Source organism: Talpa occidentalis, unplaced genomic scaffold (genome assembly GCF_014898055.3).
Source record: "Talpa occidentalis isolate TD23 unplaced genomic scaffold, MPIMG_talOcc4v2.1 talOcc4.12, whole genome shotgun sequence".
NCBI classification, from domain to species: domain Eukaryota; kingdom Metazoa; phylum Chordata; class Mammalia; order Eulipotyphla; family Talpidae; genus Talpa; species Talpa occidentalis.
In genome coordinates, this window is record NW_023601212.1 from 3,471,453 (window position 1) to 3,491,634 (window position 20,182).

General features: G+C 44.3%; 1 protein-coding gene across 1 annotated transcript in view; it reads right to left on the minus strand.

The window, feature by feature from the left end:
- The window catches only part of PGR (progesterone receptor), a 57,692-nt gene that overhangs the window by 26,773 nt on the left and 10,737 nt on the right, over positions 1–20,182 (minus strand). Inside the window, 1 exon segment of the mRNA XM_037504783.2 lies at positions 6,240–6,356. Coding sequence (XP_037360680.1) covers positions 6,240–6,356 — 117 coding nt within the window.

Consider the following 20,182-nt stretch of genomic DNA (forward strand, 5'->3'; position numbering starts at 1 on the left):
CGAACCTCCTGTGACATCATGGCTGTTAATTGACAGGCAAGTTTCAACAGCGGCTATAAGAAAGGATGACTTGCTAGGCATTGCTACCTCAAGTTAGCAAAGGAACGATGATGCTGGGCCTGGTCTATAGGTACTAGGCCTTTTTTTTTTTTTGTGGGACCCTTGCCAGGCGGCCAGGGAACAAACCTGCGCTGCAGAGGCTGCGGGCAGACTCGCAGCCCAGCACTCAACTGCTTCGCCACCAGGGGAGGCCCTATAGGTACTAGGATTTAATTAACACCCACTGTGGCGCTGGTGTAGCTTGTTTTTTTCTTTTTTTCTTTTTTTTTTTTTAAGATCCACCTCTCCTCCCCAGATCAAAACAGTGTGTCTGTAGTTATACTTCAAAACATACAGACACTAGATAATAGGAAATATAAAATTAAAATAGAAATTTTCCCAGGAAACTATACTAGGGAAGATAAAGAGTAAATCTCTCAATCATTCACATAAAGTAAGACAGCAAATGGAGGAAAGCTTTCTAGCCCTCAGCCCTGACTTCTTACAGCGCCTGGAAAAAGGTAGATACTGATGAACAGTTGCAGCTGGCAGCCAAAACAGCAGTTTCCATGATGCCCTCTGCCCCCCCCCCCAAAACCAACTAAACAAAGGAGCCAGAACAGAGGGTCTAAAGTACATCATCACCTACTCTACTACATGGGTAAAAGCCAGCCTTTTGGAGAGTAATTTGCTGATAGGCAGCAGGTTGAAGATACACAGTGACATAATGAAATAAATTCCCTTTCTGTTTAGAGAGGGGGCACAACTGGGGAGTGTAGGAGATGCCTCAAAAGGAAGAAGAGAGAGGTCTGAAAGTCGGTGGCAGGCGGCGCCATAGCCCTGGTTTTAGGGAGGGCAGATGATTTCCCACTTTACAGTCATTAAAGGCACAGACTAGGTTTCCAGACTGCCAAGAAAGGTACTTACTGTACAGTGTCCCAATTTCAGGAATTTTGGAATTCTTCAGAGAAGGAATTGAGACTTTGTTGGCTTTGTGAATAGGAGAAAATAAAATACTTCACTGCACAGTCTATACTCTGTAGCCCAGAAGGGTATTCTCTTTGCCAAAAGAAGTGGGGTGATCTAAGTGTAGGAGGAGATGTGAGAGGGACTGGTATTCTAACACAGCCTTTTAAATTTGCAAGATAGGGCCTCCCCGGTGGCGCAGCGGTTGAGCGCTGGGTTGCGAAGCTGCCCGCAGCCTCTGCGGCGCCGGTTCGATCCCCGGCTGCTCCCCGGCCACTGGAGGAGGGTCCCGCATGGTGTGCAGACCTCTCCTGCTGCCCGCTGCTCCCCTCAGCAGTGTACTTTGGTCCTTCTGCCTGCTCTGCTCCCCGCTCTGGCTCTGGTGAATTCTCTCACCCTCCCGCGCTTCTGACTGTACCCAGTGCTTGTATAAACAAAACAAACAAACAAATAAATAAATAAAACATGCCTCTATTAAAAAAAAATTTAAATTTGCAAGATAAGGCTCTACCAAAACCAAAACAAAAACAACCCTATAAAAATAATGCTCAGCTTGAAAAAAATTCATCAAAACAGTTTAGCATTTTTAGCACAAAGGTGAAATAAGAGCAGTATTAATTCCAGAATTTTCTGTGTGTGACTCATCACACAAAAAATATTTTCTAAAGAAGTAAGTTAGAAGCAGGACACCTAAGAGAGAAGATAAATTACCCTTCCTCGGGATGTAACTATCTCCCCGACTCAGTACTGTACAGCAGTGACAAAATGCAAAAGTTCAGCGTGACCTGGTGAAGGTAAGGGAAGTGACTCACAAAAAGCCAGACTCATACAGGCAGCCAAGAGAATAAACAGCTTCAGCATCTTCTTGCAGTCAGAGCGCCGCTGCAGAAGCAGGAAAGGAGAACCTGCAGAGCCTGTCATGACCTGTCAAAAACATTTCTATTTCTGACCTCGATATTTCACCAGAAAATTGCACTCAGTCTTTCACAAGTGTTTCAGTGTTCTCACTTGTTTCATCCTTTGTCATTGAAATAGTCTCTATCAGAAATGCAAACCATCCAGGAGTCCTAAGCAGGAAGGAAGCAAGGAGAAGAGGGCAGGTGGGCACAGAGGCCCCATTTTCAGTGTGTGCAGGCGATTATTACTGCAGTAAAATCTTCTAGTTACTGAAGAATCCAACATGAACAACCCTGGGTGTCACTCCAGGGAAGGTCTTATTCTCAAGGAAGACCTCAGGACACTTACTCCAGGCATTTAACACAGGACAAGCGACTGGAATCTCACTTCATGGCCTCACTGCCTTCTTCCTGGCTTATCACAGGCCGATTATTGACCCCCCAGCATTGGCCACTGACTGTCCCAGGCAGTGACCGATCAGGAAAATGCCACGTCAGAGGGTGCCGCTGGCATCTTCCTATGAACCTGTGTGCAAACCCACCTGTGGACTAACCAAGGGCCCTGCTATCCTATTGCTCCGTTTGCCATGTGAAGCTGACCTCTGGATGGGATGAGCAGTGAATTAGCCCTACTTTCATCTGTAATATGGGGGTTTTGTTTTGTTTTAATTTAGAATTCTTCCTCGAAAAAGCAGAGGCTGTATCACAGAGAAGGCCTCACTAGATGTCTACTATCACAAAGCTCTGAGTTATTTTTAATGACAATATGTTATTTGGGAAAAACAAGTTAACATGAAATTACTTCAAGCAGTGGTAGTTTGGGATGCTGGTAGAGATTATTTGATTGAAAAAAAAAAAAGAACAAAAGAAATTAATGTACATCTAACTATTCCCAGAACTGAGATAGCTCTAAGTGTTAGAAACCATTATGAATAATCTTTTTATGTTTCACTTTATAAGAACAGATCAGAGAGGCAAGAAAAGATAACGAATTTGAAGAATATAACGTAGAGATACTTATTCTACCAAGTACCAGGATGGATAAAGCTGCTATTTCAGACAGTGTGGCGCTGGTACTGTTACACAAGGGACCAGAACGGAGAAAGCAGGAGGAGAAGCAAATGCACATGGATTTTGATATTTAACAGAAAGTAGCATTACATTATATTTTTAGTAAGGAAATAAAAAAGAAGCAAGCTTAACAAACATGCATTTAGTAGTAGTGTGTACGGATGACTTATCTGTAAATAGACCTATGTTCACGGTGGGGAATTTCCACTTGTATAGGAGACCACCGTCAAAACAAAGATGACCATTGTCTTAATACACTGGGCATCCCGCTGGAAAATATAATTATATTCCTGCCTCTCTGCGATTAAAAATACTCACAGGTTGGATAAGAACATGAATGTGAAAAACAAACTTCTAAAATTTTTGAGGATTTTTACATTATCTATATGACTTCAGGGTGGAAAAGGATAGAAAGGGGGAATTTTGATATAAGCAATTATATATAAAGATGAGAAAAAAGACATCCCAGACAAGGTAAAAAGTAAAGACACAGAATGCATGTAACTAACAAGAATTAGCAGAGGAGATAGGTAACTTCTAGGCATCAACAGGAAAGAAGACAACTCAGTTTAAAAATGTGCAATAGATATGAACAGGCAATTCATGGAAGAGGAAATAAAAATGGCCAATAAATAGATGACACAGGTTTGGCCTCACCGAATGAAGGACATACAAACTAAATCAAAATTCAACACCAATTTTCAGTCCATCCATTCAAAAAAATTAAAAAGTCTGAAAATACTGAGTACAAATGAGTACAGGTGGTAGCAAGATCCTCTTGTGTAAGCAAGAAGTCTTACACACCCCTGGGGACAAACATCCAGAGAGTGGTGTGATTAGGCACCTGTAGTAAGGCTGAAGATACACAGTATGGAAACGAGGCAGAAGTTCCCTTTCTAAAAAGAGCCGAGAGCACATCTTGAAAATGAGCACAAAGATACAGGTACCGGAATGTTTACTGTGGCACTTTCGGTAATTACGAGCACTTAGAAATAAATACCCATTAACACAGGAGAGAGAAGCACCAGGAAAAGTCCTCAAGGTGAAGATCAGAGAGAGGTTAGAACAAAATATCTCCCCTCAGCCAACTCAGATAACATCCAGTGAAAGAAAGCAAATTGAAGTACATGGCCAGCAAGGTGCCATTTATATAAAGTCTTTTTTTTTTTAAAGATTTATTTATTCATGCATACAAGTGCTGGGGTACAGGCCAGAGATGTGGGGGTTGAGAGGATCCACCAGAGACAAGAGTGGGGAACAGAACATGCAGATTGACGAAATACACTGCTGAGGGGAGCAGCAGGGAGACAGGAGAGGTCTGCTGCGCCATGTGGGTTGCTCCCTGGCCGGCCAGGGATCAAACTCATGCTGCAGAGGCTGCAGGTTGCTTCATAGTGTGGTGCTTAACCCTTGTGCCACCAGGGAGGCCCTATATAAAGTCTTAAAATATTCAAAACAATAGCATTTTATTTGAGGATCCATAGATGTGCACTGTAAGTATGAAGCCAATAATTCAGCAGACTAGTAATTTGTGAGGAAGATAGGAGTCTGATAGGGTGCAGAGAAGCTTGAAAATATCTGTAATGTCTTATCCTTTATAAAATATAACAAAGATGAAAATGTGAAAAAGGATCTGAGATGGACAATTGAGCGATGGATACACAGGTGTTTATATGTTTAGTATTTTTGGTAGCCTTGATTTATTTCATAATTACACAATGTGGCGTGTTGTTATATTATGGGGAATCACACCGAAAAAATCCCCTTACAGAATATGTATTAAAACTGTTACATTTTTATTTAATACCAAGCACAAAACTTAGTATTATAGGATAGGTATTTTTGGCTTAGGATAGATCTTCCATGACAGCAATACCCAAGGATTCAAAAAGGGCTGTACAGCAAGTGTTTAGAGGATGAACTCCGGAAAAGGAACAGCTGGCTTATGAGGTGGTTCTACCAAAGCAAACAACCTCCTGTTACAGGTTTGTGAAATTGGTTTTAAGGAAACTTCACGAAAAGTGAGAGCAGAAACACAACACTTCTGAAACTAGAGATTTTTGGTTGTGACTTAAACATCTTATTGCACTAAATTAATCACCAAGTATGTAAACACTTGACTATTTCCCTCACATCCCCAGAAGTTCAGGGTGGTCCTTTTGGCGGGAAGACATTAGCATCTTTCCCCATCACTTCAGCATCTTTTAATTGGGGAAATTGGTGCAGTTTAATCATGGATCGTGCTCCGTCACCTTCTCAGGAGTGTCCTGACTCAGATGACACATTTCAAAAAATTAATTAATATATTTGTTTATATGCTTTTTACAGCATTGTTTATTTTTGTACAATGTTTGCTTTCTCCTCTCAGAGGCTGTCCCCGTAAAATCCCCACCTCCAAGTCCCGTGACCATCACCACAGTCCCTTGTGCTCTTTTCTCCCCTGTTTTGATCCCTCTCTTTGCCCTGCTGGATGTCTCTGACATCCCTTATGGTTGCCTGCTAATTTTTTTTATTTATTATTGTTTTTTTTTTCATGATCCCTTATTTGGTTTCCCTATATTCCTCTGATTATTTTCCTTTTTCCTTCGGGCTTACTTCACCGACCATAATCCCTTCCACCTCCATCCATGTTGCTGAGAACCACAATGAGACACCACCTCACACCAGTGAGAATGGTGCATATTAAAAAAACTAGCAACAGGAAATGTGGCGAGGATGTGGAGAAAAGGAACTCTCTTGCACTGCTGGTGGGAGTGCAAACTGGTCCAACCACCATGGAGAGCTGTGTGGAGATTCCACAAACTACTAAAAATGGAGCTCCCATACGACCCAGCAATCTCACTCTGAGGGATCTACCCAAAGGACACAAACACATTGATTCAAAAGGACACCTGCACCCTTGTGTTCATCGCAGGACTATTTACAATAGGGAAGCTATGGGAACAACCCAAATGCCCAAACATAGATGACTGGATCAAGAAGACCTGGTCTCCATACACAATGGAATACTCAGCAATCAGATAGATGACGCATCCTAAGGTCACTGCCCCAGAGGGCAGCCCGCTGATGGGAGGAAACCCCCCAGGGGCAGAGAAGTCCCCAGGCTGCAGAACTGGTCACAGGACGGCAGCCACAGGGATAAGCCAAAGGGACTGCATCAGGTGCTTCTTTCACACACCACAAATCAAGACAGAACAAGCCAAGCACCAGCAAAGAGGCGTGAGAAGGGCAGGCCAGAGCGCAGCAGTGGTGCAGGGTCAGCGTTACCTCCGAGGACCATGCCCGCCTGGCAGCACTTCCGGAGGCGACACGCAGGGCAGTTTTTTCTGCGGATTTTATCGACGATGCAATCGTTTCTTCCAGCACACAAATAGTTATGTTGTCCTAAAAAAAAAGCAAACAAGAAAAGGTGACCATGAATCACAAGATCTGAGGACGACCGGAGACTTCCCCGGTGAGCACCAAAATGTTGGTATATTATGGGGAATGGCCCGCCGGGCCATCAGTGCCAGGGCGCCTCGTGCACAAGGATTTCTGTACATCTTCCTTCTGGTGCCAGCACTGGACCGGCCTGTCACTGCAAGGTGAGCCAGGTGCTGTTGATCCACCGTAGACAGTTGAGACGGTGAAACCTGATGCACCTTCCGGCGTCTCCCTAGTGGTACCTCAAGCTCAACGCACACAGGAAGGAAGGTAGCGGTTGTCTGGCCAAATGGCTTATTTCATAAATTAGAGAAATCCTGTAACATGTTAAGGGAATTAAAAACAGAAAAGGATCTACCATCTGCTTACAGTGCAACTATTTTCATTTTTGTATTTCCATTCCGTCTGCCGGTAGCGATCTAGAGGGTACGGAAAATGCCTTGACAAAACCCTCATGCATTCGCCAACTGTTGCTTACTGACTCTGTCTCAACACTGTTCTTTCTGTAACCTCTTTCCCACTAAAATGACACGCTGTTGACACTGAACTGCAGGGTTGGGGACTGCTTGTTCAAAGCCCACTTTTGCAGCGTGTATGTTATTCACTCATTTAATCGTCATAGCAACCTTGGGAGGTATTATAGACAGTTAAATGGGTAAATGGAGTCGTTGAGGAATAAGCTTAAGGTCACACAACTAGATGTTTTAGCTTAATAAATGTGAGAGGTAGCACTGGGAGTTAGAAATATTGGAGCAATATTGCTTTAGTTCAAAATTCACCCTCCCGCTACCCATTAGTTGAGTGACCTTTGGCAAGTAAAATGAAGATAATATGAGTACCGAGGGCTGCATCTAAGGATTAATTGCACTCATGGAAGGGTTCAGAATGGCTTGGCATATACTCAATGCCTACCTCACAAATATATTAATAGTTCGATCGGTTTGAGACACAAGCTGAGAAATCTGTACCTAGTCAAATTATTCAGGTTTAAAGGCAGCTGAAAGATACTCTCAAATATGCATAAAGCCAGGAGATAAGGGTCCACTCTTCCTGAAGAGGTGCATAAAGATGCAGGTTAGACAGTAATTGAGGGTCTAGTGAGAAAGCACAAAGCGGGGTCTGGCAGGAGGGACGGAGGATGGCAAGGCAATGGATTTAAACACAAGCAGAAATGTAGAAATTATAGCTACCAAACAGAATGAAATTCTTCTGACTCTGGGGCAGAAGAAGCTAAGCATTCAGGATTTGACACTTGAGTGGGAGGGAGATCTTCTGGTAAGTTGAGCTTTTGCCTTTCCTCCGCTATGGTGAGTGGTCAGCACGAATCGTGTCCCTGTGGACCACCCGTGATGGAATCTGGAAGCTCAGCCCACTCTGAGATATGGCCATCTGTACAGCATCACAGAGAAAGTGTAGGGGACATACCTGGAGATGAATGTTCTCTAAGACGTCTTTGTGTCTAAGAAATGTGGTGGCCAGTCAGGTCCAATTAGAGCTGAATAACTACATCAGCATGGGGTACAGGCCACTCTCCTGTACCCCAATAGTCAGGCGTGAGTGCATGTACAATACCCCTCTGTGCCCCACTTTTCAAAAGAGAAAAACTGGGCCTCCCTGGTAGTGCTGGGGTTAAAGATAGCACTATCAAGCTATTGCCAGCCTCTGCAGCATGAGTTCTATCCCCGGCTGGCCAGAGAGCTGACCCACAGGGCACAGCAGACCTCTCCTGCCTCCCCGCTGCTCCCCTCAGCAGTGGATTTCAGTCGATCCGCCTGTTCTGCTCCCTGCTCTGTCTCTGGTGGAACCTCTCACCCCCGCCCCTCTGGCCTAATCTCAGTTCTTGTATGCAGAAATAAATAAACATTTTAAAAAGAGAAAGAGAGAGAAAATCCTGTAACATGTTTTTCCCAGGTCTGCCCATTGAGAAAGTCCAGCAGCAAAGACAAGCACAGCTGTGATTAGCACGAAGAAGCAGCCGGTCCCACCCAGTATCATTTTCATCTAAAAGGAAGCAGAGAGCTTTGGAGAAGTGGCTGACCTGGGACTGAAGCATGAAAAGTACCCTTTGAACCTTGTCGTGACAGGAAATTTGATGTTACTCAGAGTCAGTGGAGAGATGTCAAAGCCACACTGACCAGAGAAGTCAATTTAACATCAGGAAGAACTTAGCACGAATGATTCAAGTTACACTGACTTTATGAAAAGCCACAAGTACTGTGGTATGTAAGGACGGAAAGCAGAGGGGAAAAAAACATAACAGCTCCCTGGAATCTACTAGAGGTTGCTAAGAGCACAGAGTCATTACTTTTAGTATAAAATGTATTTTAAGATCACCAAATTGCCTCTCAGAAGAGACAAAGGGCTATAAAAAGGATTTATAGTTGATAAAATCAGAAGGAATAACAGAAGGAGAAAAGCATCCTTTTGCAATCCTAATGAAACTATGGCCACTTGTTAAGTAGAAAAAAACGATTAAAATCCTCCCCCACCCCGTGTTCCCCTGCATGTCTGGGTGGCGTCATGGCTTCTCCCCTGGCTTCACCCAGAACAACACATTGCAACAGATTGAATGTGGACGGAGACAGGACACGCAGCTGGATTCTGTTAAGGCAGACATTAAAATGACTTATAAAAATGCAAAACAATATCATTCTTGTCATTAAATATTTTGGGTGTGGAAAATGAGCCTCTGATGGGTTTGCTATTTTTTAAGTCAGTTAAAAAATGTTCAATTATCAGCTTTAATTTTAATTTCTAATAGAGTAAGTCCACACGAACCAAAGCTCTTTGGGCTCGCTATAGTTTGTAAGCATGTAAATGGCCATAAAACCAGAGTGTTTGAGAACTACTAGCCTGGGTACGATTCTTGTAAAATGCTTAAGCTCAATCAAATCCTATGGGGGAAAATCAGACAAATTCAGATTTCTATAAAATAGCTGGCATGGAATCCTCAAAAAATGTTAATATCCTGATGGACTCCCCCCCCAAAAAAAAGTGGGAGATGTTTTTAGATTAAAGGTGATTAAAGAGATTTGTTCATCAAAAGAAATATATGGTTTTAGATTGGATCCTGCATGAAAAACCAATCTATTTAGTACATTCTGGGAACAATTGGGGAAATTTGGATACGGGCTTTATACTAAAGTTATAGTATCAGTGTTGAAGTTTAGGAATAATAACAATATTGTGCCTAGATTGCAGAATGTTCTTGTCCTTAGGGAACATATTTTTAGATCCTGAGGTGTGAGAGATGATGTTTGCGACTTTAACATAGTTGAGTACAGCTATTTACTATTCTTTCAATTTGTTTGCATGTTTTCTAGAAGCCAAGGTACTCTAAAGACACAAAGAGGGAGAAAACGGTTTGGACCAGCCTTTCATATTAGCCAATGGGGGGCTGGTCATGCAAACCTGGGGTGAGGTGAGGAGAAGAATGAAGGTCTGACAGTATGAAAGAGCCAGTTAGGAAGAAGTAAATTTTAAAATACTGAATATGGGCCTCCCCGGTGGCGCAGCAGTTGAGCGCTGGGCTGCAGAAGCTGCCGCAGCCTCCGCAGTGCTGGTTCTGATCCGCAGCCACCAGGCGAGGGTCCCACATGGTGCGAAGACCTCTCCTGCCACCCGCTGCTCCCCTCAGCAGTGTACTTCGTCAGTCTGCCTGTTCTGTTCCCTGCTCTGGCTCTGGTGAATCCTCTCACCCTCCCGCGCTTCTGACTGTACCCAGTGCTTGTATAAATAAATAAATAAATCTTTAAAAAAATTTAATATAACACCCCAAAGTTTTGGGTTTCTTTTTTTCAGTGAAGAGAAAATGTGGGGGAGAGGGAAAAGGTAGGAACAAAGTCTCACTGAGCAACCATTGCCATGGGCTAGTGCAGTAGGGACTGCACCGGTTTGTGTCATGCAGTTATTATAGCACAGTAGATATTACACAGGTGTTTCATTTTCCCAAGGGGATGTGGCTAGTGAGGCTCATGGGATTACCAAAGGGTAGCTGGACAAAGAGTCTTTGAGAAGCAAGAGGGCACAGAGTGTGTCTCTGGAGAACAGAGCCATGGGCACAGGTCACCAGACTGAGCTTATATTACCTGAAAGGACAGGGTCACTCCCCACAGGTGTGTATCAAGGGCTTCTGGAAGACTAAGCTTCGCCCTCAATCAGGGGTCACCCCAGGAATCCCAATTTCACTCAAGAACCAGACAAACGTACTGCAGTAGAGGCCAGGCATCTTCCTGACCCAACATGACTACGAGGACATGTGCTGTAAGAACACAGACTGTCTTCACCCCAAAAGGGCAAACACCTTGATAGGATTCTTGCCAGTCTCAGAATCCAGTGCTTCACAGAGGAACTCTAGCATCAGCTCAATTTTATGTCGTGTTAGTATAGTAGCTTGTTCTTTTCCTGTTTACATGCATGTAGTGTATAACCTTTTTATGTGCCATTAAAGATTTGCTCAATCTGTGCTGAGGTATAGCTTTTTCACCAAATATATATGTATACACACACACACACACACACACACACACACACATGACAAATGAACCCTTCAGATGTATAGAGTGAAAATTTTATTCAACTGATAAATTTCCTTCTGTTATCTAAGATCTACCACCTATTAATGATAAGACCCTGAATATATTGCTTAACTTCTTGATGCTTCATCTCCCTCCTCTATAAATAATAAATATAAATAATGGTTAATCCTGTAACACTATGACAGACACAGAATACATGCAGTATGAGACAGTTCAGGAAACCAGCATTGAATATCCCCCAGGTACTGAGTTGTTCTAGGCACTGAGAACGTCCCAGGAGCTTACTTCCCACAGTCAGCGAGCACTTTGCTGAACATTGTTAGTTTATCTTCAGAAACACTGATTACTTGCAGGTTGGATTTCTGCTGTCTGCTCACCAGATCCGTTACCCAACAGCACAATAAGAAGACCAGGTGCAGCTTGGTCAAACAGACTACACACACATCCCAGTTCCATCACTAGTCACATGCGGAGAAAATTATCTCATTGAAATCTTACTTTCCCCACCTATAAAATGGAAATCAAGAGAAATTTCTACCAGGTGCTTATGTCAATTTATGGGGCTAGATTTGATGAAATGCTTAACCTAATCACAGGGTGGAGTAAAAATCATAAATGAGAGCCTCACATTATCATCAATATCTCCTTTTTCTTCATTATGAGCTTACTCCTTAAATATGAACTCTTCATAACTGAGTTTATTTTCTACTTTTTATGGCTTCCAACACAGCTTTAACCCCGCAACCACACGCTGGCTCACACTCTCTGACATTCTTGCTTGTCTGGCTCTTCCCTAGACACTCACTCTTGTTTCACAGACATCACCGTCTTTTGTCTTAGTAACTCAAATCCAAATTCTTCTTCTGTTTCTTTCAGAAAATCAGCTTTTCCTAAAAACCAGCCTACTTAGTACCCATAGGACTATTAAGCACAACACTGGCGACACTGGGGAATGTGATTGTCTGGTGACTGCTGGACAGTTACCAAAGTTTGTGTGTTCCCTCCAGGTCAGAATGAGATGCGAGCGTGGGAGGGTCACGGCGTGGAATCAGAGCACGGGGCCCACTGCCAGGACCCCGGGGCCACGGCCGACTGCCAGGGGCAGTAGGTGGGCCACAGCTGACACCGCGGAGGACAGGAACGAGGCGTCAGGGAGAGAGGTTAGGGTGAGGAGGGCCGTGGGCACCATGGTGAGGCTGAGATTCTTCTCAGCTGGGAACACTGTGGCCCTGCTGAGTTTTGACAGAGAAAGGATGTGGCTTACACATCACCAGGTCACTCTGGCTTCCAGTTTGACCACAGATCCAGGGGGGCAGGGAGAGAAATGACCCAGGAAAGAGGCGGCTAGAGTAAATCTAAAGGCGAGTAACTGGTTTGAACCAAAGGGGTCAGCGGAGGTGGCGGTGTTTCTGCTCAGACTGTCTGCTCATTTTTCTTCCCTTAAATTTATCTTCCTGACTGTGGTCAGCTTCTCATCATCCTTCCTGAAGCTAGTCCTACAGTTTTCTTTATAAACAAAACAATGCCTCTGAATCTCCATTGGTACATAGTCATCATCCTACTATTATCCTAATTATCCACATGTCTTTTATGGTGTAAAGCACTAAATTATATGCGGCATCTAACTAGTAATACCCAGGACTCTAAATTATACATTTAACTAAGCAGAAGGCATTGAGGACAGGTAAGAGACTGCATTAGAAAAAACAATTATTTGACCTTAACAAAATTCACGTACCATCGAGAAAGGAGGCATTTAAGACGGTTACATAAGAAACATGAAAAAAAATTACAGTCAACAAGATTAAGTCACTGTGCTGTTCTGATGCAGGACTATGGCTTTTTACACCCATGCAAATGCTTCTCTCCCACAAATACAGTTTATTTTTTTTCTCTGGACTCTGGTGATCCTGGATTTATCAACATCGAGCTTCATTATTGTGTTCAAAGGTCTGCTAGGCATCTCAGGCGACTTAAGATTCTTTCAAAAGTCTCCAGTCACCCACCTTCCCTGACTGACTTTGCAAAAGAGGAGCATTATGTGGGTAATGATGAGTATTTCCTTTTCATTGTTGACTTCTAGCGCCTCAATATAGGACAGGACGACCACTGATTTTTAAGCCTTTTCTGATCCACCTTAGTTAATTTATTGCTTCGCCAAGCCTTACGTCAAACACAGTGCTGAGTGCTGTGGGCAGTAAAGACAGCCCAGGCCGTGGAGTCTGACAGAACTGGGGTAGATCACCAGCTCCACCACCAACTGGCTGGGCGACCTCAGGCAAGTGTCTGCAGAGAATGAAGGTAATAGCTCCTTAAACAGCTCCTCGTTGAAAATGAACAACGATAATGACTATAGGAACTGTGTCCACTACGGTGCCTGGGATACAATAAGGACACAAAATGACAGTCTCCATTTTCTCTCCCTGTCCTCTTACATTTTTTTTAGCATTCCTCCTGGAAAAAGGGTAAGTCTTGCAACTGTCCATCTGCCCAACTGCTTCAGAGACTGAAAAGCAGTTTCTCCTAGGCAAAGGCCTGAGGTGCCCCTGTTTAGGTCAAATGGTGTTTTTAATTATCCTAGAACTCCCCTCCCCGCCTCTCTACTGCCCATCTGCCCCCAACCCTTGCTGCTGGAGTTAATGTTCTCAAAAGCAAAGGTGCCCTGGTCATCAGGGCAGGATCCCTCCAGGAAGACTGGCTGCCTTCTGAATGAAACGCTGACTCTACCTAAGAAACGGTTGAGCAGTTCATCAAAATGCAGGTTTCTAGGCCACTTCCTAGATATTTTGATTGAGTCAAGATAGATGATGCACAGGAATCTTCATTTCATACCTGACCCGGGTGATTCTAGGCAGGATATTTTGAAGAGCAAACTGGGAGGAGCACTGGTTTACTGAATAGACCCCAAAGTAGATGGGGTGCTAACTTCTGGGTGCATGAGAGTGATAGTTTGGGTAGTCACCTAGGAGGCTTCCAGTCAGCAGATGGAGTGAGGGGAAAGTCTGGGCTGGGGAGAGACATTTGGGAGAGGTCAGAGAATGGAAGACTTATCCAAAGACCGGATAAGCTCTCCAGAAGGGAAGGAGCGAATTCCTGAGCAGCGAGCCCTGCCATGTTAAAAGGTAAAGGAAAGGAGACGAGACGGAACAGAGCCAGTAAGGAAAATCAAGAGCGTGCTTAAAAGCAAGGGGGAGGGGACACTCCCAGGAAGGGGACTCGTCGGCTGTCAGAGGTACCAACAGACCAAGTGAGACGAGACTGAAAACCGCCATCAGATTTTGCCACGTGGGATCCTTGACCAGAGAGGTCTGGGGCCGGGAGTGAGTGATACAGGCAAAGACTGGTGTATGATGGAATATTACTCAGCTGTTAAAAATAACTATGATCTCTTGTCACTTGCGACAACATGGACAGAACTGGTGGGGATAATGCTAAGTGACATAACTCAGAAGGAGCAAGACAAATATCGGGTGATTTCATTCATGTGTAATATAAAGAAACACAGCAAAGCAAGAGCCAAAACTAAACCAGAACAAACTCTAGAAATTAGACTGTAAAATCGAGGCCACCAGAGGGGAAGTCAGTGGGTAGGATGGGAGCAAAGTGCAGAGGGGTCCAGTGGGCTATGGTGGAGGGCTCTGGGGCCTTGCTGGTGGATGTGGTGCGCTGATATATTTTCCATAAACATAGCAACTGTTAAGTCTGTTCAGAATCTAACCATTGGGATTCTTTGCAAACTTTTCAAAGTAGTTAACAATGCCTGTTTCTGAATATTAATGTATGGAGTTTTGAAGCTATATCAAATCTATAATGTACCTGCAATGCCTTCATCACAAAATCAACTGACAATGGAGGGGCCTCCCCTGGTGGCACAGGCAGTTGAGTGCAGCACTGCGAAGCTGTCCGCAGCCTCTGCAGCTCAGGTTCGATCCCAGCTGGCTGGCGAGGGTCCCACATGGCAGCGCAGACCTCTCCTGCCGCGCCCGCTGCACCCCTCAACAGTGTATTTCGTCAGTCTGCCTGTTCTGTTTCCCGCTCTGTCTCTGGTGAATCCTCTCACCCTCCCGCACATCTGGCCTGTACCCCAGTTCTTGTATAAATAAATAAATAAATCTTAAAAAAAAAAAAAGAAAAATCAACTGACAATGGAATTATTGGCAACACCTTTCTTTCAAATGCTGTTTACAGCACAAATATGTTCAGGGGAGTTATTCCCTTTCTGATGTGAAAAACAAAGTCTTTCACTGAAGAGGCAGCCCTTCTGCTGAACATCTCCCAAGGAGCAAAGCAACGAGCCACCTGTCATCACCCGGGCCAGTCCTTTCACACGGAGAAGGTCCCCTCACTTTACATTTGACCACGCTTTCAAAGTGCTGTGTGGTGAGAAGGCTCTGTGAGATTGGGGAGCTTTTCATGGCCATGCCTCACGGTGTGGTTCAGTGTCCTCCAGGTGCTGCTGTGTTCTGCAGTCCTTGTGTTAACACTGGCCACAGTAAGGCCATCGCGCAGGGCTTGCATGGAAGATCTCACCTGTGGGCTGCGGTAGGCAGTGCCTCTGAGGGCAGCCAGGAATGAATTTCATATCTGACGGGACCTGCAACCTTAACCTGAATTGTCTTCTTTTTAAACACCACAGGGACATTCCTATGGATGGTGTATGTAGTCTTTATGTTATTATGAAAAAACATTCTTCAGAGTAAAGAAAGCAATTGCTACAGGGGCTACATTTCTCTATGTGTCTTTGCTTTTATTGATTTATAAAAAGCACAGGGTTGGGGATATTTTGTTATTGAAACAGAACCTGGCAATCAACAAACCCCCTTATCGAGCAGCTAGTAATGACGAGATATTACCTTGGATAAAATCCAGCTCTCAAATGCCTCCTGTCCGCCAACCAGCTCTATTGTCAACAATCAAGAGGAGGATGAGTCTGGGTGAGAACAAACAGGCAACCCATCAGCTTTTATCCGGGCCAATTGCACGGAGCGGGAGAGGAAAAGTAGTACAAGCGAGATTTCCTGGACTGTCCTGAAGCTGCATCAGTGAGTGATCCAAGGGGCGAAACCCACAACTGGGACTAAGTGGATTTGGATTGCGAGAGGGAACCCCGATCTCCGAGCCACAGGCTGTGCCAACTTGACCAGTCATTTCCTTGGCCCCATAGGAATGCCACCTTGACGCCTGCTGAACTGAGGGTTTTGGTGAAGACCTTGTGGCAGTAGTTCGCTGTGAGGCAAACCAAGACCTACACAACTTGGCTCTCTCGTCTGCCTAGTAAATCTCCACGCTGTAATTTTTCCTAATGCTTATATATATATATATATATATATATATATATATATATTTTACATCTTGAGCAATGTTTCTATGAATCCTCCATAACTATCCGTGACTGCATTTAGCTGCTTTATTACAGTGACTTAATACTCTGGGAGGAAGAACAAGAACCTGCACATGAGGATTTTTATCCAGGAATCCTCAAAGGAGGCTTCTGAGCAGTTCTCATCAGATTAAGTGAAATTTGTGAACAAGCAAATCGAGGCCCGCATGATCTTAAACACTGCTGGAAAAATGGCAGAAGTTTGCTGTTCAGATCCTCAGTCCCAAGCTGTGAAATGTTTTGCTTACACTCTGGCTTCCTAGAGCCATTATCCAGCAAGACAAATTCTCAGGCCAAGGCTCACCTATTATGACACTGGATGTAAATCCACATTTCCAAGTGTCCTCTGGCTAATTTTCAAGTTTTTCGATTTCTTGCCCCTCTGATCACTCTGTCAGCTGTGAGCCACCGAGCCGAGGCGCAGCTCTCCGTGGAGGGAGGAACCCGCTCAATGGCACCGTTTTTCTGCTCACTAGTCCTCACTTAGTTGGTCTCACTTTCAACATGTGGTTGGTTTCTGGGCACAAAGCTGTTGCGTTTTGCACACAAGTGTGAGTTGGGGGCACGGCACAGGGCGTGTTCTCAAGCCTGCTGCCCCCTCGGTGCCTACCTGTGTGCTGGGACAGGGGACACACATTCCTTTGATGACAAAGCCTCAGTTATTATAGTTGATTGGGAGTAAACACAAAATGTTTTCTTCACACTCCGCAATGCACAGCCCCCAGGAGAGGGGCACCCTACCAGAACCCAGTATTCTAGTGCACTTTGGAAGAAGTGTCCCAATCCAGCCTGAATCAACATCCTTGGATCACGCCATGGTGGCAATTTACTCAAGGCTTGGGGGCAGCTTAATCAAACATAAGAGTCAGTCAGTCCACGTTGCTCTGTGACATCACTGTTGCAGGGATTTCTGGAAGCCACGGGGTTTCTCATGGGCTTTAGCTCTGCCTGAGCCCTGGCCTCCTGGTCCAGCGTCAGGTGCTCCGTGTCCCCCACTTGTCCCAGCTGCCAGCCGACACTGTTTTCAGTTAACACTCATGCCATGTTCACATCTCTCCCCTCGGCCCTCAGCAATTAGACACCAGTGTGAGCTGCTCCCCATGCCTCTGCCCTTGCATCCACACCTCCCTGAACATTATGAACAGTTATCAATGTAGCTGACTCACGTCTCAGTCGTTGAAGACATGTTTGGGTTTTTATGAATAAATGAATGAACAAAGGAATGAGTGAATGGGCAGACCAGACTGTCCCAAGTCTCAGAAGCTGCATTGTGCACCCAAGGGGAGAGATTCTTAGAGCCTGGGGAAGGCATTGTGGGGACTAGAACACACATGGCTGGACCAAGCTGCCTCTCACTACCCCCATGTTAGCCCCAGAGGCCTGTGCTGAGCCCACCTGTTCAAACCCTCTTTGCAAGCTGCTCTGAGGCTAATCCTCCCTATATGCCACTTTCAGCAGCACCCCTCACCCCAGTAAAATAATCATGGGCTCTCTACTTCTGTAGGTCAAAGTTCCTCTACCTACACTCCCAAGTCCTTTGGGGAAATTTCTCTCTCTTTTAATTATTTTATTTTATGTGTAGAAGAGTTGGGGTGTAGGCCAGAGGTGCAGGGGGTGAGTGGATTCACCAGAGACAGAGTGGGGAGCAGAACAAACAGATCTACTGAAATCCACTGCTGAGGGGAGCAGCAGGGAAACAGGAGAGGTCCGCTGCACCCTGTGGGTCAGCTCCCTGGCTGGGGGTCTAACTCATGCTGCAGTGGCTGGTGATAGCTTGATAGTGCTGAGATCTAACCCCTAGGCCACCAGAGAGGCCCTCAATATAATTTTCAGGGCTGCTACATTGCAGAACTCCAGCAGGCATTACTCTCAATACCATCTGTGAATTTATTTCTTAGAACACGTCTGAAACCTCTTAGCTGAAACCTTTCAGCCAGATATAGCTCAGAATTCAGGATTATTTTGATTTTGGAAAAAAATAATAGAGAACAAAACTTCATAAGGAAACTCAATAATATTTAGACAGCAAAGTGCATGAAACTGCATACAGCCCACTATGTGCATTTGGGTCAGGTTGGGTATTACTGACAAGTGACTGCCACAAACTCTGGTCTGCAGGGATTTAGTTTTTTTCCTATGGAGATTGGGAATGAGAGCTAGAGAGGATCTCTGGGTTCTTGGCTCCAGGCTGAACTCCTCAATTCACTGTGCAGGGTGACCTCAAGTTTTTCTCCGGAATGGTTCTGCCATGACTCTCGTTGTTGGTCTCTTTCAACTTCCTAGGTCACCTGAAGGTCAAAAGAGATGGTGTGACCAGTAGACGGCCCTGGGGAGCAAACTCTAGCTCAGGCTAAGGAGAGGCACTGCAGGGTGTCCAGCACTGGCTGGACATGGTGGCCTCAGGAAGTTCATGCATAAAGGGAAGTAGATTCCATCACAGCCCTGCAGCGTCTTGGAGCATACATTTTTTGGGAGAGATATGCTTCTACACATAGTAATGTCAAATGGGTGACATTATTTTACCCAAAATGACACGGCTACTTGCTTTTTCTAAAAACATACATTGTATATACATGTTCACATCTGTAAAAGAGCCAGCTCTCTTGTTTTTAGAGCCACAGAATACTTCAGTGCAAGGGTGTATCATAAGCTATGAGCCTCTTATAACAGACATTTGGGTTGTCTTCAGTTTCTCAGCACTGCAGATAATATAAGTCCACCTAAAAGCATCTCCAGACATTTCTAGACTTTTCTAAGTTCCAGTTTCTAGAAGTAGAATTGCTGCATACTTAGATACCAGCTTGCCCTCAGGTCCTCCAAAGGGCATTGTTTGCTATTCCATCAATCTGATTGCAGAACACCCGGCATTAGTCAACAATATCTATTGGTGAGTTGAACTCTTTTCTGTACTTCTATAAGCTGTGCTTTGTGAACTATCTTTATTTCTTTTTCTTTTTCTTTTTGACTGTCTTTTTTCCTGGTGGTTTGTAAGAATTTTCATATATTAAGAGTAACATTTTTCCATTTAAATAAGTGTTATAAATAGTCTCCAATTTGTTCTTTGACTTGCAAGTGGGTGTTTTGGTTGGTTTATTTAGTTAATGTGTATTTTTCCTTATTAAAGAAATTCAATATTTATTTATGTAGCAAGCTGATGAAATTTAACTGAATTCTGGATTTCATATCAATATTAGAAAGTCTTGCCACCCCAAGCTTACAAATATTTAACTATCTTTTCTTTCTGTGCTCTTAAGAGTGATTTTCCTTTAAAGCACTTTACACACTTAAGATCTGAATTTTTTTTTTTTCGGTATAATAAACCAGTAGTCCCAAGAGCATTTATTGAATAACCCATCTTAAAATAAATGCTCCTCAACTCCCAACTATTATCTATTTTTTTTAAAAGATTGTGAATAAGCCCTAATATTTCTGGTATACCAGCTTTCTGTATTTTCCGGCCAAAATAAATAACCTCTTCCAGCACTAAGGATTATTTTTGCTACATTACTTAACCCCTGAGTCTCTGCTGTCATACCGAAAAAGATGGGATACAAATAGAGGCAATGAACAGAAAGCATTTAGTAGGGCTGTCAGTCGGGACAGCTTCTGGAATCTTCTCTTCTGGTCCACTCCACGTCTGAACTGCACACTGGGTGGTGCTTGTCTGTTTATCGGTCACTTCACCTGCCCTGAGAGCTCCTTGAGACCAGGACAGCTGCTGCTGGAGGACAGGCAGGAGCAGTTGGAGGGAGAGAGCCCAGGGCTCCAGGGACAGGTTTCTACCTTACTTTGCACTGACCCACGAACCTTCTCTGTAAAATGAGGAGCACAGAGCCTGCCTTAGAGGATTGTGGCCAGGGTGAGGTAAG